This window comes from Pristis pectinata, chromosome 18, assembly GCF_009764475.1.
Source record: "Pristis pectinata isolate sPriPec2 chromosome 18, sPriPec2.1.pri, whole genome shotgun sequence".
Taxonomy (NCBI): domain Eukaryota; kingdom Metazoa; phylum Chordata; class Chondrichthyes; order Rhinopristiformes; family Pristidae; genus Pristis; species Pristis pectinata.
In genome coordinates, this window is record NC_067422.1 from 40,522,200 (window position 1) to 40,545,619 (window position 23,420).

The following is a 23,420-nucleotide window of genomic DNA, read 5'->3' on the forward strand; positions in this document are numbered from 1 at the left end:
GTTTAAACCCTCCCCAACAGCACCAGCAAACAATCCCCCAGGGACATTGATCCCAGTCCTGCCCAGGTGTAGGCTGTCCAGTTTGTACTGGTCCCACCTTCCCCAGAACCGGTTCCAATGCCCCAGGAATGTGAAACCCTCCCTCCTGCACCACTGCTCAAGCCACATATTCACCCTAACTATGCTGCTGTTCCTACTCTGACCAGCACGTGGCACAGGTAGCAGTCTAGAGATTATTACCTTTGAGGCCACTCCTCAACTAATCTGGATCCCCCTGTAATCTACGATAACCTTCTTCACTATCAACGTGTTGTGAGAGCCTCTGCCTCCACCACCCCCTCAGGCAGTGCTTCCAGATTCCACCCCCTCTGCATGTAAAAATTCTTCCTCAGATCACCTCTAAACCTTCCACCTCTTACTCTAAACCTATGCCTTCTGCTTTGTGGAAAAGTAAGCCTACTGTTTATCCTATCTATACCCCTCAGCCTCCTCCGCTCCAAGGAAAACCAGCCCAGCCTGTCCAGTCCCTCCTCATAACATCCTGGTAAATCCCAGATAACATCCTGGTAAATCTCCTCTGCATCCTCTCGAGTGCAGTTATGTCCTTCCTATAGTGTGATGACCAGAAAGGTTCCATCTGTGGCCTCACCATCGATCACACTGCCTTCATCATACACTTTGTAACTTCTTTGAAGAATTCAATTGAGTGGTCAAACAGAATTTCCTCCTAACAGAGCTATGCTGACTGTGTTTGTTTAATTCCTGCCTTTCCAAGTTTTGATTAATCCTGTCCCTCGTATTTTTGCAATAACTTCCTGACCACTGTAGTTAGACTCACTGGCCTATAATTACCTGGCTTTACCTTGCTGCCCTCCTTGATTAAAGGTACACACCTGCAGTCCTCCTGTGGCTGGGGAAGATTTAAAAATCTCTGAGAAACCCCAGCGATCTCCTCCCTGGCTTCCTATAGCAGCCTGGGATACATTTAATCAGACCCTGAGGATTTATCCACTTTTAAGCCTACAAAGATATCTAATGCATCCTTTTTAATGATCACATGTTCTGGAATTTCATCGTCTCCCTTCCTGAATTTGCCAAGTATATGTCAGTGTGCTTGGTGAATGCAGATTACAAGTCGATAGCGTGGTAAAGAAGACGTATGGCATGTTCGCCTTCATTAGTCCAGGCACTGAGTTCAAGAGTCGGGAAGTTAGGTCGCAGCTTTATAAAACTCTGGTTAGGCCGCATCTGGAGTATTGCATTCAGTTCTGGTCGCCCCATTATAGGAAGGATGTGGAGGTTTTGGAGAGGGTGCAGAAGAGGTTTAGCAGGATGTTGCCTGGATTAGAGGGCATGTGCTATACGGAGAAGTTGGACAAACTTGGGTTTAAGGTGAGGAACCAGAGGTTTAGAAGGGATCTGAGGAAGAAACTAGGCCAGTGAGCCTTATGTCAGTTATGGGGAAATTATAGGAGAAAATCCTAAGGGACAGGATTTATCTACACTTGGAAAGATGGGGACTGATTAGTGATAGCCAGCATGGGTTTCTGCAGGGTAAATCCTGCCTCATGAGTATGATTGAGATTTTGAGGAGAACATTGATGAAGGTAGGACAGAAGACAATGTCTGTGTGGACTTCATTGAGGCAATTGACAATTCCTGCACAGTCAGCTGGTCCAGAAGGTTAAGGCACATGAGATCCAAGGTGAGCTGGCTAATTGGATCCAAACTTAGCTTGGTGATGGGAGGCAGAGGGAGGTGGTGGAGGGGTGTTTGTCTGATTGGAAGTCTGTAACCAGTGGTGTACGGCAGGGATCAGTGCAGGGACCCTTGCTGTTTGTGATGTATATTAATGACTTGGATGTGAATGTCGGAGGTTTCATAGAATCATAGAACAATACAGCACAATACAGGCCCTTCAGCCCACAATGTTGTGCCGACCTTTAAACCTCGCCTAAGACTATCTAACCCCTTCCTCCCACATATCCCTCTATTTTAAATTCCCTTATATGCTTATCTAGCAATCTTTTGAATTTGACCAATGTACCTGCCTCCACCACCACCCCAGGCAGCGCATTCCATGCCCCAACCACTCTCTGGGTAAAAAACCTTCCTCTGATATCTCCCTTGAACTTCCCACCCATTACTTTAAAGCCATGCCCTCTTGTATTGAGCATTGGTGCCTTGGGAGAGAGGCGCTGGCTGTCCACTCTTATCTATTCATCTTAATATTTTGTACACCTCTATCATGTCTCCTCTCATCCTCCTCCTCTCCAAAGAGTAAAGCCCAAGCTCCCTTAGTCTCTCCTCATAATACATACTCTCGAAACCAGGCAGCATCCTGGTAAATCTCCTCTGCACCCTTTCCAATGCTTCCACATCCTTCCTATAATGAGGCGACCAGAACTGGATACAGTGTAGTCTAACCAGAGTTTTGTAAAGCTGCATCATTACCTCGCGGCTCTTAAACTCGATCCCACGACTTATGAAAGCTAACATCCCATACGCTTTCTTAACTACCCTATCCACCTGTAAGGCAACTTTCAGGGATCTGTGGATATGGACCCCCAGATCCCACTGCTCCTTCACACCACCAAGAATCCTGCCATTAACCTTGTACTCTGCCTTGGAGTTTGTCCTTCCAAAGTGTACCACCTCATACATCTCCAGATTGAACTCCACTTGTCAGCCCAGCTCTGCATCCTATCAATGTCCCTCTGCAAGCTTCGACAATCCTCCACACTATCCACAACACCACCAACCTTTGCGTCGTCTGCAAACTTGCTAACCCACCCTTCCACCCCCTCATCCAAGTCATTAATAAATATCACGAAAAGTAGAGGTCCCAGAACCAATCCTTGTGGGACACTGCTAGTCACAACCCTCCAATCTGAATGCACTCCCTCCACCACAACCCTCTTGCTTTCTACAGGCAAGCCAATTCTGAGTCCACATGGCCAAGCTTCCCTGGATCCTATGCCCTCTGACCTTCTGAAGAAGCCTACCATGTGAAACCTTGTCAAATGCTTTACTAAAATCCATGTAGACCACATCTACTGCACTACCCTCATCAATCTTCCTGGTCACCTCCTCAAAGAACCCTATCAGGCTTGTGAGGCAAGATCTTCCCTTCACAAAGCCATGCTGGCTGTCCCTGATCAGACCATGATTCTCTAAATGCCCATAGATCCTATCTCTAAGAATCCTTTCCAACAGCTTGCCCACCACAGACGTAAGACTCACTGGTCTATAATTCCCTGGACTATCCCTACTACCTTTTTTGAATAAGGGGACAACATTCGCCACCCTCCAATCCTCCGGTAGTATTCCTGTGGACATTGAGGACTCAAAGATCCTAGCCAAAGGTTCAGCAATCTCCTCCCTCGCCTCACAAAGCAACCTGGGGAATATTCCGTCAGGCCCCGGGGACATATCTGTTCTAATATTTTCTAACATCTCCAATACGTCCTCTCTCTTGACATCTACATACTCTAGAACATTAACCTTACCAACACCGTCCTCAGCATCATCAAGGCCTCTCTCCTTGGTGAATACTGAAGAGAAGTATTCAGTGAGAACCTCATCCACTTCCACAACCTCCAGGTCCCTCTTCCCACCTTTGTCTCTAATCGGACCTACCTTTACTTTAGTCATCCTTCTGCTCTTCACATGTGAATAATGCCTTAGGATTTTCCTTAACCCTACTCGCCAAGGCCTTTTCATGTCCTCTTCTTGCTCTCCTCAGCCCCTTCTTAAGTTCCTTCCTTGCTACTCTATATTCCTCAAGAGCCCTGTCTGATCCTTGCTGTCTAAACCTTATGTATGCTGCCTTCTTCCTCCTAATTAGATGTTACCCGTCTCTTGTCACCCTGCCATTCTTTCTCTGCCTCACTTGGACAAATTTATCCCGAACATCCTGCAAGAGATCCCTGAACATCGACCACATCTCCATAGTACATTTCCCTTCAAAAATGTCATCCCAATTTGCACTCGCAAGTTCTAGCAAAGCCTCATAATTTGCCTTACCCCAGTTAAATATCTTCCTGTCCTCTTTGCTCCTATCCCTGTCCATGACAATGCTAAAGGTTAGGGAGCGGTTTGATTAGTAAGTTTGTGATAACACAAAAATTGCTGGTGGTGTGGATAGTGAGGAAGGTTATCGAAGGCTACAGCAGGATACAGATCAGATGGAAAGTTGAGTGGAGCATTGGCAGATGGAATCTAATCCTGACAAATGTGAGGTGATGCATTTTGTGAAGTCAAGTCATGTGCAGTAAATGGTAGGGCACTAAGGACTGTTGATGAACAGAGAGACCTTGGGGTTCAGGTCCATAGATCCCTGAAAGTGGCAACATAGGTCCAAAGGGTGGTGAAAAAGGCATATGCCATGCTTGTCTTCATTGGTTGGGGCATGGAATTCAATAGTTGGGACATTATGTCCAACACACTGCTCAGGCTGCTCCTGGAGCACTGTGTACACTTCTGGGCACCACACTACAGGAAGGATGTGGTTGCACTGGAGAGGATGCGGAGGAGATTCACCGGGATGTTGCCTGGATTGGAGCACTTTAGTTATGGGGAGAGATCGCAGAAGCTGGGCTTGTTTTCCCTGGAGCGAAGGAGGCCGAGGCTGATAGAAGAGCATAAGATTATGAGAGGCATAGGTAGGGCCAGAAGTGAAATTCTCCTTCCCACGGTAAGGGTATCAAAGCAAAAGGGCACAGGCTTAGGATGAGAGGAAGGAGTTTTAAAAGGAAGCTGAAAGGCAATCTTTTTCACCCCTTGGATGAGATCAGGAACGTGCAGCCAGAGAAGATGGCAGAATCAGATACAGTGACTGTGTTTAAGAAGCACTTAGACAGACATTTAAGTAGGCGAGGCATTGAAGAATACAGTCCTAATGTGGGCAAATGGGATTAGTGTGTCGGTGGGCAAACAGATCAGCATGGCTGTGGTGGGCCGAAGGGCCTGTTTCTGCGCTGTACCACTCTGTGACTGGGAAATACTTCACCCAGAGGGTGGCTGGAAACTGGAATGCCCTGCCCCAGATCGGGTGGTGGAGGTAGGTGTTCACAACATGTAAGAGGTACCTAGACCAGCACAAATCACCAAGGTGTAGAAGGCCATGAGCCATGTGCCGGTAAACAGGATTAGTATCGACAGATGGTTGGCATGGATGGAGTGGGCCGAATGGACTGTTGGGTGCTGTGTGACTCCGACTTCTGGATTCCCAATGATCCTCATTTAAATCCTCTGCTTTACACGTCAGAACTTGGAGCGAAGGGATGTGGTGGGAATGAGTGGAGGGAGTTTCCTTGCCAGTGAACTGTGTTTTGGTTGTTTTGGCTGGGAGGTCTCTTTCACCAGCAGCTGGCCGGGTGGGGTTTGAGCAAAGGTCAGAGTGTGAAGGGGTAGAGCACGACGTGTGAATCCCCGCGGTTCGTGCCAACAAATGCACTAGGTTTGGCTTGATGTTGACTGACTGGCCCTGGAGTTGGACTGACAGCAGAGACTTGGCATTTGCTGTATTTTAATTGTCTGCATGGCAGGCTTTGTGTGGTACCAACCCTGCCCTTACTGTGTGTGACATTTGACCCACAGGTGATATCATGGAAATCAAAACTCCCGCTACAAACAATCATGCGGCTGTTGCAGGTCCTGGTTCCACAGGTGGAGAAGATCTGCATTGACAAGTAAGCACTTGCATCGGCCGTCTCCAGCAGGAGGGCCAGCAGCTCTTGGTTGTTCTTGGAAAGTTGCTGCTGGAGGGCAGGGGGCAGCAGGGTGTCCCTCCTGGTTAGTGTGGGTGGATCAATGTAACTCTTCAGTCGTTTCAGTCAATGCCTGGATGTTGCTGCTTCCATCGGTGATGCCCATGTTACCGTACCCTGGTAACTGCTCCAACAACCACTGGTGAAATGTTGAGCGGCTAACTGCTGGGAAATGGGCGTTCATTGCACGAGAGGCAGAGAAGGAGCTGAGACCCCATCTCCTGCAGCTAGCTGGCCCCAGGTTTGCTTGTCCCCCGCTAACCTGTCCCTCCTCGGCCTTCTCCACTGCCGGGGTGAGGCCCAACGAAACAAGAGGAACAACACCTCATGTTCCGCCTGGGTAGTGTACAGCCCAATAGCATGAACGTTGACTTCTCCAGTTTTTGGTAACCCTCCCCTCTGGTGGGGTTTTCTCCCATTTTCTCCTCCTGACCCTCTCTGGTCCTCCCACCTTTTGAAACTTTATTAAAACAGCACAGTAACAGGCCCTTCCGGCCTAACGAGTCCACGCCGCCCAATTACACCCATGTCAACCCACCCGTACACCTTTGAAATGTGGGAGGAAACCGGAGCACCTGGAGAAAACCCATGCAGACACAGAGAGAATGAACAAACTCTGTACACACAGCGACAGGAATTGAACCCGGGTCGCTGGTGCTGTAATAGCATCACGCTAACTGCTGCACTACCGTGCCACCCCAGCCCCGCATCACCCATCTTCGTTCACTCCCCTCCCCCTCCCCACTAGTTCCATCCCCGGCACAACCTGCCTGTCATCTTACACTCCTCCTCAGTCCACCAATCACCTCAAACTCCTGTTTCAACACTCCCCCTCTTTATACTGCCTGTCTTGCCTCTCCATTCTCAGTCCTGATGCAGGGTTTTAACCCGGAACGTCGACAGTTCCTTTGCACACCCCCCCCACCCCCACAGATGCTGCTCGACCTGCTGACTTCCTCCAGCAGATCCCAGCATCTGCCATCTCCTGTGTCTCACTCATGACGTCGCTGTTCCATTTCTCTGCAGTGTTCTTTTGCTGATTACCTTCTACGATCACTACCTGTTTGTTCATATGCGTCAAAGCACTTCATATCTATAGTGTTGGTAACCAGTGGTACTTTGCTCACTGTGCCAAAGGTATGTTGATAATTTCACACACTGGGGCCCAGGCTGAAAGTCTCGACTGAGACCTGCTGCAGTTTAAGAAGAACCAGAAGTAGGAGTGGGCTCCAATGTTCTGGAAGTCCATGGCTGATTTGAATTAAATTTTTTTTAAATTTTATTTACAGCATGGTAACAGGCCCTTCCGGCCCAACGAGTCCGCGCCACCCATTTTAAACCCATATTAACCTACCCATACGTCTTTGGAATGTGGGAGGAAACCCACGCAGACACGGGAGAACGTACAAACTCCTTACAGACAGTGACAGGAATCGAACCCCGATCGCTGGCACTGTAATAGCGACGCACTAACCGCTACACTACCGTGCCGCCCCATCTTTTCCCTCAGTGCCATTCTCCCACACAAACCCCCTATCCCTTGGTTGACTTCATGTCCAGAACACTATTCCTCTCTGTCTTGTACATACTCAGCAACTGAGCCTCCTCGGCTCTCCTGGGTTAGAAATCTCCCCTGTGGGTGGACATATTTCTCCTCATTTCCGTCCTGAATGGCTGACCCTTTATCTGTGATCCCTGTTTTCAGACATCCCATCCAGGGGAAATACCATCTCTGGATCTACCATGTTAACCTCTGAAAGGACTGTGTATGTTTCAATAAGATCACATCTCGTGCTTCCAGAGAGGATAGACCTAGTCTACCTAATCTCTCCTCATATGAGGGCCTCAGCATCCAATCCCAGGAGATAATGTGGTGAACTTTCACTGCACTTCTCAGGGATACCCTTCCTGAGAGACACGAGACTGGAGATGCTGGAATCTGAAGCAACAACCAATGTGCTGGAGGAACTCAGTGCGTTGAGCAGCAACTGTGGGGAGATGTTTTGGGTTGAACTCTCTGCTGCTCCTCTGTGGTTGCTACACATAATGCAGGGTTTCAACTGGAAATGTTGACAGTTCCTGTCCCCCCACAGTTGCTGCTGGACCTGCTGAGTTTCTCTAGCAGGTTGTGTGTAGACCCTGCCTGAGGTGGGATACCAGCCTGCACTTGATGTTCCAGCCAGTCTCAAAGCAAAAAGAGTACAGATGCTGGAAATTTGAAATAAACACAGAAACGCTCAGCAGGTCAGATAGCATCTGTGGGGAGAGAGAAAGGGTTAATGTTTCAGGATGCTGACCTTCTCCAGCTAGAAAAATGAGAAAACAAATGTGCTTTAATTTGTAGGGAGAAGGGTGGGGAGAGGGGACGCGCGCAGCGGTTGGGAGGGGAGAGAGAGGGGATGTGCATGACGGGGTGGGGTGGAAAGGGGATACACGCAGCAGGGTGGGGGGGAGAGAGAGGGGATGCGTGCGGCGGGGGTGGGGGGGGAGAGAGAGAGAGGGGACGCGTGCGGTGGGTGTGGACCCATTATTCCAGGGACAGATGTGTTGTTGATGCTATTCCCAGCAAGGGACATGGAAGCTGATCTATCTGGAGATGAATCAGAGCAGTGGAGGAACAAGTGCACAGACTGTGGGACAGGGATTGCTGGAAGTCTGACTGACAGCAGGACACTGGAAATACTCAGCAGGCCAGTCAGCATCTGTGGAGAGCAAGAAACAGAACTGATGTTACAAGATGATGAGCTTGCTTCAGAGCTGGCCAGTTGTGACACAAATGGAAAGGCTGGTCACCCGAACTGGTTGAGTCCAGAGGGCTGCAGTGGGCTCAGACAGAAGCTGAGGTGCTTCCTGTGCAACCATAGACCTCGTCCTTGGAGATCTTCTCTGCACGGCTTCCAGTACCATAGTCCCTGTGCCCAGATTCTCCATTCTACCTGGTCCCCAACAGCCACGTGGACGGCCATCCTGTAACCCACTGTGTCTGCCTGTTTGGAGTCCGTTCTTTCTCCCCACTCTCTCTCCATTTCGACTCTCCCATCTTTGCCATGGGTGTACAATGCCTCTCTACAGCTCCGTCCCACACCAGGGCCTTTCAGAACCCTCTGCTTCCCTCTCGAACAGAGGCCCAACCAGTTCCTCTCTGACATGGCATCATTTATCTGGCTGAACACTTATGGTGGTGTCGGTGTTGCTTTCTGCATCCAAACAAACTTGAAAGTTTCATCACTTTTGCTGCCAATTTCCACCTGTTCCCACTTCCCCAATGGTCTGTTTCTGATTCATCCTTTCCCTTTGTTGACATCTGATTTTATCTCAGGTGATAGGTTAGTGACAAGTATTCCTAACGAGCCCGCAGACACCTACAGCTACCCTGACTACACCACTGACTCTGCTTCCTGTAAGAACTCCAATCCATTCTCCCAGCTTCTGTGTTTCCATCATTTCCGTTCTGCAACACCACTGCCTTTGTGGTGTCTTCCTTTCTCCTCGACTGTGGCTTCCCCTCCACTATAACAGGGCTCCAAACTGTGTCTGCTTAGAACGTTACAGTGGGACTGACCCACCCTTCTGAATGCTCTGCTCTCCACTCCCTCCACACCAACCCTGACATTGTCCATCTCCCTATCACCACCCTGTGCCCACCCCGCCTCCTCTCTTTTGTCCACCTATCACTGCTCTGCTTTTCCATCCTATATATTGGGCTTCCCCTTTTCCTATCTTCTGTCCTGAAGAAGGGTCCTGACCCAAAACGTTGACCGCCTGCTTTTCTCCACAGATGCTGCCTGGCCTCCAGCATCATCGTCTTTTTCATATATTCATATAGAACAGTATAGCACAGGAACAGACCATACGGCCCATGATGTTGTGTCAAACTAATTAAACGAGTATTAACATGTAACTAAACCAATCCCTTGTGCCTACACAATGTCCGTATCCCTCCACTCTCTGCACATTCATGAAACACCGCTGTTGTATCTGCCTCCACCCCCCACCCCTGGCAGCTCATTCCAGGCACCCACCGCTCCGTGTGAAAAAAAACAACTTGCCCCACACATCACTTTTGAACTTACCCCTCTCACTGTAAATGCATGCCCTATGGTATTAGAGGTTTTGAACCTGGGTAAAAGATACCGACTGTCTACTCTGTCTATGCCTCTTAATCTTCTAAACTTCTGTCAGGTCTCCCCTCAGCCTCTGCCACTCCAACCCGAGTTTGTCCAACCTCTCCTTATAGCACGCTGTTAAGGCTTCTGCCATTAACTGTGTACTGTCCCTTTACATTCAATCTCCTAAAACACAACACCTCACACCTGGCTGCATTAAACTCCAGCTGCCATTTCTCTGCCCATATCTGCAACTGATCTATATCCCACTGTATCCTTTGGCAATCTTCTACACCATCCACAACACCACCAACCTTTGTATCGTCTGCAAACTTACTGATCCACCCATCCACATTTTCATCCAGGTCATTTATATCCATCACGAACAGCAGAGGTCCCAGTACGGATCCCTGCAGAACACCACTGGTCACAGACCTCCAGCCAGAATAAGTCCCATCGACCACTACCCTCTGTCCTCTATGGGCAAGTAATTCTGAATCCAAACAGACAAAGTCACCGTGGATTCCATACATCTTAATCTTCTGGATGAAGGACCTCCCATGAAGGACCTTGTCAAACGCCTTACTTAAGATCCATGTAGACAACATCCACTGCTCTCCCTTCATCAATCACCCTCGACACCTCCTTGAAAAAACTCACTTATTAATGAGTCATGACTTGGCCCACACAAATCATGTCTTACATGCTGACTGTCCCTAATTAGGCCATGGTTTCCCAAATGCTCATAAATCCTATCCCTAAGAATCCACTCCAATAGCTTCCTCACCACTGATGTGAGACTCACTAGTCTATAGTTTCCAGGATTATCCCTATTTCCCTTCTTGAATAATGGAACAACATTGGCTACTCGCCAGTCCTCCGGGACCTTGCCTGTGGCTAGAGAGGACACAAAGATCTTGGTCAAGGCCCCAGAAATCTCATCTCTTGCCTCTCTCAATAACCTGGGGTATATCCCATCAGGCCCTGGGGCCTTATCCACCTTAATGCTCTATAAGAGACCCAACACTGCCTCCTTCCTTATCTCAAAATACCCCAGCACATTAGCACGCTCCACACTGATCTCACTATCCTCCTCGTCCTTCCCCTTGGTAAATAATGAAGCAAAGTACTCATTTAGGACCTCGCCCACATCCTCCACCTGAAAGCACATGTTCCCTTTTTGATCCTTGAGGGGTCCTCCCCTCTCCACAGTTATCCTCTCGCTCTTGATGTGTGTATAGAATGCCTTGGGATTCCCTTTAATCCTACTTGCCAAGGACTTTTCATGGCCCCTCCTGATTCTCCTAATTCCCTTCTTGAGTTCTTTTCTGGCTTCTTTATAATCCTCAAGGGCTCTGTTTGATCCTAGCTTCCTAAACCTTACATATATTTCCTTTCTCTTCTTGACTAAATTCACCACCTCTCTCGACATCCAAGGTTCCCTTCCTTTGCCATATTTGTCCTTCCTTCTCACTGGAACATCCCTGTCCCGTACTCTGTGCAGTTGGTCTTTAAACACCCTTCACAAGTCAGATGTGGACTTGCCCAAAAACAGCTGATCCCAATTAACTCTCCCTAGTTCCTGCCTAATACTCTCGTAATTTGCCCTGCCCCAATTTAATACTCCCTCGCAAGATCCATATTTATCCTTATCTAAAGCCATCTTAAAACTTAAGGAGTTGTGATCACTGTTCCCTAACTGTTCTCCCACTGAAAGGTCGGTCACCTGGCCAGGCTCATTCCCAACACCAGGTTCAGTATGGGCCCCCCCCCCCCCCCACCCCAGTGGTTTATCTACCTACTGATTTAAGAAACCCTCTTGGATGTATGTAACAAATTCTGCCCCATCTAAACCTCTTGCTCTAAGGAGGTCGCCATCTATATTGGGGAAGTTGAAATCGCCCGTGACAACAACCCTGTTGTTTTTACACCTTTCCCTAATCTGCCTGCATATCTGTTCCTCAGTGTCCTGGTGTGATATTGGGGGGTCTGTAGTATAATCCCATCAGAGTGATTGCACCTTTCTTATTTTTGAGTTCTACCCATCTTGACTCAGTGGACGAGCCCTCCATCATGTCCCCTCTGAGTGCAGCTGTGATATTGTCTCTGATTAACAGTGCGAGTCCGCCCCCGCCCCCTTACCTCGCTTTCTATCTTTACTAAGATATCTGCTTCATTTTCTACACTTCTGCTCTCACTTCCTCTCCTCCCAGCTGGAGCAGGGGTAGGATTCCCTGTGTCCTTGCTTTCCATCCCACCAGACTCTGCATTCAAGGGATTCTGTAATTCCCACCACCCTTCAGCATTCAGAAGGGACTGTTCCCTTTTCAGTTTCCATTTCCACGAGTCCCTGCTCCCCTTTCCACTGCACCCTTCAGTACAACTGCTCTCTTACCTCATCCTCACCCACCATGCAGGGACCCAAACACTCCTCAGGTGAAGCAGCGAATCACCTGCATTTCTTCCAGTTCGTAGTGTTCGATGCTCAAGCTGTCGTCCCCGCTGCAGGGCAAACCTGACGCAGGCGGCACACGTGCACGCTGTCTGCACATGTGATCCTGAGCTTCCAGTTACCTGTCACCTTAACTCTCTATCCCACCCCAAATTGGCCTCCTGTACTGTTTCAGCAAGGCCCCACATCCAGGCACATTGCAACCCTTGGGACTCAATACTGAGTTCAACATTCTCAGATCACCAGGCTCTCCAGCTTGGATCAGCCTGGCCAGCTGTGGCGAAAGGTCATCAGGTAATATTACCTCAGCTTTTGTCTCTTGGTAGAAGCTGCCCGATCTGCTGAGTGTTTCCAGCAGCTGCGATGTTCTGCATCTCACAGTTGCAGCACTGGTGGTTCCTTCTGTCCTCATTGACCTCCATCTATTTACTCTTCCTCTGGACAGATGAGCTCTGATTTATCCGCATTCACTGCCCTCGCAGATACACCAACAGGATTCTCTCAGTCTCCTCAGTTACAAACACCCCATTTGTTCCCTCCACCCTCCCCCTTCCCTGCAATTTGAAACATTTGTTTTCTCATTTTTCCAGTTTATCAACCTGAATCATGAACCATTCCCCTCTCCACAGATGCTACCTGACCTGCTGAGTTTCTCCAGCATCTTCTGTTTCTATTCCAATATATTCCAAGTGCAGCCTCACTAGAGCTCAACATAATTATAAAGTATCTTTATTCTTGTACGCAAATCCTCCCACAATAAATAAAAACAGAAACTGCTGAAAACACCCAGCAGGTCAGGCAGCATCTGTGGAGAGAGAAGCAGAGTCAACATTTTGGGTGGAAGACCTCGACCTGAGTGAACATTACAGGTTGTGTTCTATATCTGCAGTGGTTTGTGTACAAGGACACCTCTGACACCAACACCTCTCATGCCTTTCTCTTTGTGCTACTAAAATGGGTGATGGATCTGTTTCCATGTTCTATTCCATTTGCCTAGTCCTTGCCAATTCACTTAGCTGTTCATATCCTGGGAATCTTCCCTGTACCCTCCGTGACCCAGGCTGTCCCGCTTCCTGGTCATCGTGGGCAGCTGTGGTCCCACCACAGGTCCCTGTGCGATGCCATCAGACACAGCCTCCCAACCCAAAGATAACCCATCTATTCCCACTCTCTGTTAAGCAGTCCTGAATCCATGCGAGTACACCTCCGCAATCCTCTGTGCTCCAGTTTTGGTTAAAGCCCCTGTGGGGCTTCTTATGAAAGGCCATCGAAGAATCCAGATACACCATGTTCGTTGGCTTACTTTATCACTTCTGGTCATTGCAGCCTCGAGAAACAATCACAGATGTGACAAACCAGGTTTCCCTCTCATGACTCTGTCCAGTCCCGGTTCCAATGACTTCCTTCGTAACATTTTCCAGCATCTTCCCTACTTTAGACGTCAGGTTACAGGCTGTGCAGTTCCCCAGTTTCTCTCCCTCTCCTTTCTTAATTAGTCAGGTTACGTTTGCTCCCTATGGAATCTATGGAACATTCCAGACTCTGGAATTTTCACATTTCATGACCATTCAAACCCATCTGTTTCGTCAGCCGTAGTGACTGAAGTGTGGAGCTGGAGATGGCGTCTTAAACAAACGCATCACCTGTGTTCACAATGCACGAGGACTCTGTAGTTGGAAAATTCAGGGAAGGGGCCACTGGAATTCTAGAACGTATTACCATTGAAATGGAGGAGGTATTAGATGTCTAAGGGGTCTTAAATATGGATAAATCCTTAGGGCCTGATGAGCTGTATCCCAAAGAAGCAAATGATTGCTTGGGCCCTGTGATCAGCCCCTCAGGCCTGCCCACGTGGCCTCATCGGATGATCCCACGGTCCCTCCAGGACATCCTCTCTACATACTGCCATTATGTTCTCCCTGATCAGCATTCCCCCCACACTACCACTCCCCTCCTCTTGCATTCTCCTCGGTCACGCCTGAAGCTTCCACATCCTGGAACGTTAAGCTGCCAGTCCTGCTCCTCCCTCAGCCACACTTACATCATTGCAGTAACAACATAATTCCAAGTGCTGATCAAGAGCTCGTCGCTGTCTGTAAGGAGTTTGTACGTTCTCCTATGTCTGCGTGAGTTTCCTCCGGGTGCTCCGGTTTTCTCCCACATTGCAAAGACGTACGGTTAGGTTAATTTGGGTTTAAAATGGGCGGCGCGGACTCGTTGGGCCAGAAGGGCCTGTTACCATGCTGTAAATAAAATTTTAAAAAATTTTGAAAGATCAAAGATTGCCTGACTCACCCATGAGGCTCCTTGCAGTAAAGTCCCCGCAGTTGATCCTGCCAGCCCACCCCTGCTCCCTAACCTGCCTCTGTCTCCCGGCCCACAGGACTTGATTATCCTCTACACTGAGGTCGACCTCCCTACCTGCCACATTAGGTGCAACCCTCCTAGGCAGTGAGCAAACCTCCCTGCAAGGATATCGACCTCCTCCCAGTTCAGGGGTAAACTGTCCCTCTTGTACAGGTCACCCCTGCCCCAGAAGTGATCCCAGTGACCCAAGTACCTGAAGCCCTCCTTCCTGCACAAACTCTTCAGCCACACATTCATCTGTCCCACCCGATTCCTACCCTCACTGCACCTGGCACAGGGAATGATCCTGATCCTGTGCCTAACTCCCTAAGCTCCCCCTGCAGGGACCTCATCCCTCTGTTGTTAGGCCCAACTAGCACTGGAACCTCGGGCTGTTCTCCCCCCTCAGTACGTCCTGCACCCGTCCCTGACCCTGGCACCAGGGAGACAACACACCATTATGGAATCTCACTCTGGGCCACAGAAATGCCTGTGTGTTCCCCTCACTAACGAATCTGTCACGGTGAGCACTCGCCGAGACCCTTCCCTCCCTGGCTGGGGAACGGAGACGACTGTCATGCCACAGACGTGGGCGCAGCTGCCACTCGTGTCTGAGAGGCCGTCTCTCCAAGGGCATCCAGCACGGTTTACCTGTGTGAGGGGGAGTGACCAAGGAGTGTCCTGCACCACCCACCTCGCCGAGGCCGCACTTTAACCTCAGCAGCCCCTCTCGAGATGGCCACTCCCACCCTACCTGGCGCTCCTTTTACACCAGGGCTGCTGTCCCCACAGGTGCCGCCTGTCTCACTGACTCCTCCGGCTCTCCTTCCGCTGCCCCCTACCCAACACTCCTCCTGTACCGCACATCCTGTGCGTTCGTTCTCCACTGGGTGGGCCCTGTGGCCAACTCCCACTTGTGTTTTCTGGCCCTCGCCATTTCTCCGTTCCACCCAATCTGATTCCCCCCGACCTCTGCTGCCTCTGTTCCATCCACAGAACTGCCCCAACTCATCCTCCACTCCACTTGTCCATCCGAAAATGCAGCGTCCTGGGATATTTCACTCCCAACCACTTCCTCAGTGCATTAGATTGCAGCCTTTTATTTCCAGTTGTGCCACTAATTGAGCTGCTTTGTTCTGAATGCGGAGCAATCCTCCGTGTTTATGGAGTGTGCCTTCCTGACAGTCCCTTGAAAATCTGCCAGTGTCCCAAATAGGCGCAGGCTGCACCACCCCTGGATACACTGCACCCGGCTGGATCATGGAGGTCAAAGGTTGGCAACTCTGAGCCAGAAACCGTGGGTGAAAGTTGTTGGCTGCTGGGGACACATGGCCCGTGTCATGTCCCTGCACAAGGCCAGCAGATGGTGTGGGCCTCAAACGTTGATGCAGGTTCTAAACCAGCAGGATCAGGGCCTGCTGATGATCAAAGTCATCCCCAGAACTCCCCCAGTCACAGGGAATGAAACCAGGAAATGCTGGAAACACTCAGAAGGCCAGGCAGCATCTGTGGAGAGAGAAACAGAGTTAATGTTTTGGACTGAAGGCCTTTCAGCAGTTTGTTGAACGGTCTGTGACCTGAAACATCGGTGCTGGTGGAATTGAGTGCGCAGGGATATCACACGGACAGTGTTGGTCGGGTGTGGAGACCATGTCACCAGCAGGCAACAGCCTGGACACGTGGTCTCCTGCTCCATCTGAAAATGCTGCCTGTCCGGCTCAGCATTTCCTGCATTTCTCTGTTGGGTTGGACATTGTGGTGTGTTTATGGGCCCATCTCCATACAGGCCGCCAGGACGATGAGAGACCTCCCTACCTTTCCTCACTGAGACCCTCCCCACTCCCACTGCTGATCCCTCAGAACCCCCCCCCCACCCCCCACCCTATTGTCTTTGATACGCCCAGACTTCCAGCCCAGGTTCTCACTGTCAAGTATTCCTCAAAACACCTCTGTCTGACACCTCCCCTCCCCTCCAGACCCGTACCCACCACTCTCCTCCCCTCCTATCCCCTGCCCACCCCTCTATCCCTCACCAACCCTTAGGCCTTGGGCACTCCCGATAGCCGAGCCTCCCCTGCACCCGCCCCTGAACTGGGCCAGGAGATGTCAGCTTGGCCCTAGGGTTGGTGTCTCCGTTGAAGTGATCACTTGTTGGGTCATTTCCCGTGCCGCTTCCTGCCCGATCTCATCCCGGGACAGTACCTCCTCCTGTCAGGAGGCGCAGGGGAAATGTCAGGGTGCAGCGATGGCTTCTAAACTGCAGACTGTTTCTGTTGAATGCAGAGGTCTGACAGATGAATCGGAGATCCTCAAGTTCCTGCAGCACGGCACGCTTGTGGGATTACTCCCAGTGCCACATCCGATCCTCATTCGCAAGTACCAGGCCAACTCGGGCACCGCAATGTGGTTCCGGACCTACATGTGGGGGGTCATTTACCTGAGGTGAGCACTCTCCTGGAAGTGGGGCGTGGTGTGGGCAGCGTGTTGCACTGTGCAGAGTTCTGGGCCAATGAGTTGATTGAAATATTCCCACTGTTGAAGGAAGTGTGTACAAAGCGATGGGGGAAGTGAGCAGCTTCCTGTGATGTTGACAGGGGGTTCGTCATGTCCGAGGGAATGGCCTGCTGTTCCGTTCTTGCCGTGGGTTAGGGTTAGGTTTCCCTGCAGCAGAGGGCCGGTGTGATGGTCACTGACACTGCAGCGTTGTCCAGCCCTGTACTGACCTGCCCCAGCACCAACCTGATGTCCTGCTGCAGGGTGACACTCCCACCCCCTCGGCGGTGGGCTGGGGGGGGGGGGGGGCAGTGGAGATGGAGATGATCAGTTGATCTGGACGTGGCCAGGAGCCACAGTCTATGCAGGAGAAACCGAGACCAAAGTCAGGACGTCCTGTGGCCCAGACCTTCCCTCCACACCTTCCTGCCTCTCCCATGGAATAGAAACCTAGACGTAGGCCACTAGGCCCATCTGTCTGCTGGTCATGAAAGAACTCTCCACCAAAGACCCCTCCCCTTACACCCCCCCCCCCCCCCCCCCCGCACAGTTTGCACTGTCAGGCAGTGATCTCCGGGCCCCCAGTCCCCTCCGGCGATACACCTCTCCTCTCCACCCCTGTGTTCCCCCTGCTGCTCAACTGATCGCTTTCAATCTCTGCTCTCCCCCACCCCCGCCCCAGCAGTTGGGTCCCTCTGCTGGAGGGTTCCTAATTACTCTATCGAGGACCATGCTAACTGCACACACTCAGTGAAGTGCCTCTGCAGCCTCCTGCAGAGCTGCAGTGTTCCAGTCCTGCCACGTGCTGGGCAATCACCTCCCGCACAGTCACATCCTTAGTGGTGAGCAGAACCTTCGCCACTGCACTGCTGCCCTGCTCTTGTATTCTGTCTCTCTCTCTTTTAGATGGAGACAGAGACTGCAGATGCTGCAAATCTGGAGGAACTCCATGGGTCAGGCAGCATCTGTGGCAGGAAGTGGACAGTTGACATTTCAGGTCACCTGGACTGGGATCTCATGGGATGCTGCTTACACCCACTGCCCCTTTGCTCTGGGCACCTGTCCTCCGTGTTATCTCCCTCACCATCTTCTTTGATGTTGCTGTGAAGTCCATTAGGGCTGTTACGTTGTTAAACGTGCAAATGCCAGTAGCTGTTGCTGTGTTCTGTGCCTCATGGTGTAAACACTGAGCCTCTGTTTGTTCCACAGGAATGTCGACCCACCCATCTGGTATGACACTGACGTGAAGCTCTTTGAAATTCAGCGGGTTTAAGGAACCAAACTGGATTTGAGCAAATATTTCAGCCAAATTTCTTTTCCACTTTAATTCTCATTCCTGCCTCTGTCCACACTGACCTTCCCTTTCCCCGGTGCTTGCTGCTGTGTACTGCCTCTTCCCTGGGCACAGCTCTTCTCATCCCTGACCCCGCCACTCCCCTTCCGCTCACTGAGCTGGGACTCCACCAGCTTCCCACCCTGAGGCAGACCCCTCCCCTCCCACACTGACGGTTGTGGCTGCCCCAGCACTGAGCTGCATCCTCCTCCTCATGACCTTTGCTTGCCACAGTTCTCCCTGGACAGTCTGTCTGCTCACGCTGGTTAATGAGAGGCAGCGGCTTGTTGCTGCCCTCTTGTCCTTGGCTTCAGAGAACTTTACAGCCACCAAAGTCCATCTCAGCAGCACAGTGGCCGCCAGCTGTGACAAGAATCCCCCCCAGAGGCTCACCCTCCACCGCTCTGCACTGGAACGTGCTTGCAAACGTTGACGGGGATGGTGAATGCCAGATGATTTCCATGGACACTGGAGGCTGAAGATACCTGCTGGTGGCTGCGCCTTCAACAGGCTCGTCTGACATCCCTATTTAAGGAGAGGTTGAACAGTTTGAAACGGGAGGGTGTTACATCTGCCTGTGGCTGTAGGTGGGCAGACTGCCAGTGGCGCCCTGGTGTGGGCGTTCACTGACTGGCCGCATGGTTGTTCGGGTTACATGGGTGGCAGTCGGTGTTGGAGTGTTTCCCGGCTGTGTCTGAGGGAGAAAATCGCAGCAGCAACAGAAAACCAGAGTCATTATGTAAATCAGTGTTTGATTCCAGCCTGAGTGTGTTCTCTTTCCCCATGTTAATGCACGGTAACTCACCTCCCTGTCCATCTCTCGGGGGTGTGGTATTGTGTGAATCACGGTAAAACAGCCCGTGTGTGCCTCAGCCCATCCCCTCGAGCAGCTTTGTACAGTTGTGAAATGTCTCCACTGATACCACTGGAATATATTGAGTCCTGAGAGTTTGTTGCTGAAGCCCAGTAAATGCTTTACATTGCAGGCTTTACTACAGCGTTAGTTTGCTGCAGGGAACACGGTGCATGTTCAGAGGCTGATGCCCTTAGCTCCCCCATTATCAGTGTTCCCACCCATGATACGAGCTCAGAGCAGGCTCAGAAGATGTGGCCCACTCACCTCTGGCCAGCCTGCACCCTCTTCCTCCTCCCCCTCGTACTCCCTCCTCATCCTCCCCCTTGTACTCCCTCCTCCCCTCCCCTCATACTCCCTCCTCCCCCAGTGACTAGGTGTTGGGTGACCTGCTACTGCTTGCTCTCCTGTCCTCTGCAGAGGCCGTTACCTTCGCCAGTTCAACACAAGCCCAGTGTTTGGGTGTTTCCCCAGCTCATGTGGACACAGAATGATTCTTGCAGACAGATCATTCAGCCCGTCGTAGCTTTGCTATCTGACCCCGCTTTTCCCCATTTTCTTGCCCTGTGGAATTGTATTATTGACTCTCCCTCCACCGTCCTTTTAACCTCTCATCTTTTGGGTAAAAGTCTGCTCATTTTATCTTTGGTTTATTACCAATTATTTTAAGCATTTTAACATGCTCCTCCATGAGTGAGATCCAAATGACTACAACACCCCTTCATTTAGCTGCTGTATGCTGTAAGTCCGCATTTGGACAACACTAACTGCAATGTTAAAAACACTGAGACCGTTCTGAAATGTATTTACAGAAACGATTGCCTTCTGACACTGGATGTACTGTAAGTTGCATTCTTTTAGTGCCGTCCCACACTACTCTTTCACAAAAGCTTGGATTATCTGAAATTGTTTCTGGTGTACTGTTGCAGGGACTGTTCCACCCAGTTAGGTGGGTGAGTACCCTGCCCAGCAGGAGCTGAATTGTATACAGTTGGAATGTCCTTAGTTTCATCACTAGTTTACGCTGTTAACTGGACTCAAGATCCTCGACTAGCGAGGTGAGAAATTGATTCTGATTTATAGTCGGTAATTGGGCCACCCACATGATATGACTAATCGCTGCTATAGGCAGCACCTTCAGGCTGTCCCTGCCCCAGGAGTGTGTGACAGGACAATGTAGAGGGAGCTTCACTCTGTGTCCTAGCACATGCCCTGGGAGTATGTGACAGGACAGCATAGAGAGAGCTTCACTCTATGTCTGACCTAGGGAATGTGTGATGGGATGGTGTAGAGGGAGCCTGTCTAGCCTGCCAGTCCCTGCCCTGGGAGGTTTAAATGCAAACACTGACTGGAGTGGAAAGTGCCCCATTCACCAATGTTGACATCCATTATCACACTAAACAGCCGAAGATTTAAAAGATTTTAATATATTTCTATTGGGAATTGGTTCCTACGTCGCACAGGAACATTAACTGTGCTGTGGTGTATGGTGATATTTAAATCCACTGAGTTACCTGAATCTGTGCCTGATGTTAACAGATATGTGATAGCACTTTAGAAAGTACTTTGTTATTGTAATGTAAGGAATCTTAAAGGGGAAGGGTCCTCTACAGGTAGCTGCATTAAATTTACTTGCCTATAGAATTACTTTTCTCTTTAAGGACCTAATATCGATCTATCTTTGTCTATTTTGTTTGCCTGGTTACACTGTTCTTATTTATATTGTTTCTAAGTGGTGATATCTGTTCTCTACATGTGAATCATTTGCAAACTGTTGGTAATATTTAAAAAAAATAAATTCTTCAGAGAGTGCAATGCAGCCAGAGCCAATGTGTTCCTGTCTTGTCAATAATGGAATATGATCAGTATCCATGTCACCACTCTGAAGAAGGTATCATGTAGCCCTGAGCTGTACTAGCAATTTTTGGACTCGTTCTGTTCTATCACGGCAGTGCCCTGACCTAGGGAGGGAAACATGGAGTCAGAGGTGAGGGTTGTGTTGCATATTCTGGATCTGGCACCAGAAACATCTTTAAATCTCACTGGGGCAGCAGAATTGCCCGTCTGACAATGGAACCACTCTCTGCATTGCTTTTGGAACCTTGCACAACGTTAGTCCAAATCAATGTTGCTGATAGGTCTATTTTTCTCAGTATTCATTGTTATGTACTAACTTGCACCAGACAGAATGTTAACTGCACCCTGCCTCATTTACATGAAGCAGTGGTCTGGGAGCCCTGAAGCAGCGTCTCCTTCCCACCCCTGCACTAAACAGGCACTTCCAGCAAAGTACCGGTGACACATCATAATCCTCTGTTCATTGCTGCTGTTTGCAGTTACTGCTGCATCAAGACATGATCAGTCCAGCGACAGTAAAACATGAGGGTTTCGTGAGCACTATTTGTCCCAGAGCACTTCACAGGTAATGAAACTGCTGTTGTGACGTAAGAGAGGTGGCAACTAATTTGTGTAGAGCGCCTTGAACCAAGACAGTCTACACGTCTGACTTGCAGTCCCAAACATTATTATGGTGTTGGATTGGATAAAGCTGCTGTACTGCAAGACCTTAAGTCATTAAGTTATGTTCAGATAATAAATCTGGTTGCCAGACCCAAAGCTCGCTTCCTTTTCAGGCTGCCTGTTTGACTGCCCTTCTACACGGCATCCGATGGTTAGATGAGAGACAAACCACATCCCATTCTCAGACTATTTGCCTAACTTGAGTTACATCTGTCACAACAACATTGCTCATTGAACAGCACAGCACAGGAACAGGCCCTTCGGCCCACAATGTTGTGCCAAACTAATTAAACCAATGAGACCTAATCCCTTCTGTCTGCACAAAGTCCATTATCCCTCCATTCCCTGCACATTCATGTGCCTGTGTAAGAGCCTCTGAAACCCCTCTCTTATCTGCCTCCACCCCCACCCCTGGCAGCACATTCCAGGCACCCACCACTCTTAAAAAACCTGCCCCACACATCTCCTTTGAACTTTCCCCCTCTCACCTTAAATGCATGTCCTCTAGTATTAGATATTTCAACCCTGGGAAAAAAATACTGGCTGTCTATCTGTGCCTCTCGTAATGTTATAAACTTCTCTCAGATCTCCTCAGCCTCCGACAGTCCAGAGAAAAGAACCCAAGTTTGTCTGACCTCTCTTTATAGCACATGCCCTCTAATCCAGGCAGCGTACTGGAAAACCTCTTCTGCATCCTCTCCAAAGCTTCCACATCCTTCCTATAATGGGGCGACCAGAATTGAATGCAATACTCCAGATGCGGCCTAACCAGAGTTTTACAAAGCTACAACATAACTTCCTGACTCTTGAACTCAGTGCCTCAACTAATCAAGGCAAGCATGACATATGCCTTCCTTACCGCCCTATCAACCTGTGCGGCCACTTTCAGGGAGCTATGGACTTGGACCCCAACATCCCTCTGTACATCAACACCATTAACTGGTTTAGGGAAATATTTAGGGAAATCAAATGAAACACCTCACATTCAGCTGAATTAAACTCCATCTGCCATTTCTCTGCCCATATTTGCAACTGATCTACATCCTGCTGTATCCTTTAGGAATCTTCTACACTATCCACACCACCACCAATCTTTGTATCGTCTGCAAACTTACTAACCCACCCATCCACGTTTTCATCCAGGTCCTTTATATGCATCACAAACAGGGTCCCAGTACGGATCCCTGTGGAACACCACTAGTCACGGACCTCCAGCCAGAATATGTCCCATTGACCACTCCCCTCTGTCTTCTATGGACAAGTCAATTTTGAATCAAAACAGCCAAGTCACTGAATCCCATGCATCTTAATCTTCTGGATCAGCCTCCCATGAGGGACCTTGTCAAACACCTTCCTACAATCCATGTAGACAGCATCCACAGCTCTACCTTCATCAATCACCCTCATCACCTCTTCGAAAAACTCAATCAAGTCAGATGTGTGTACCCCACACAAAGCCATGCTGACTGTCCCTAACATCTTGGTATAGAACATAGAACAATCACAGCACAATTCAGGCTCTTCGGCCCACAAAGCTGTGCTGAAC

At 49.7% G+C, this 23,420-nt stretch overlaps 1 protein-coding gene across 1 annotated transcript in view; it reads left to right on the forward strand.

Annotated features, from left to right (window-relative positions):
* Positions 1–21,172, forward strand: part of LOC127579785 (protein HID1) — a 135,830-nt gene extending 114,658 nt beyond the window's left edge. The window contains exons 18-20 of the mRNA XM_052032713.1: positions 5,602–5,693; positions 16,959–17,117; positions 18,378–21,172. Coding sequence (XP_051888673.1) covers positions 5,602–5,693; positions 16,959–17,117; positions 18,378–18,441 — 315 coding nt within the window. The 3' untranslated portion in view covers positions 18,442–21,172. The remainder of the gene's footprint in view (positions 1–5,601; positions 5,694–16,958; positions 17,118–18,377) is intronic.
* Positions 21,173–23,420: the final 2,248 nt, after the last annotated feature.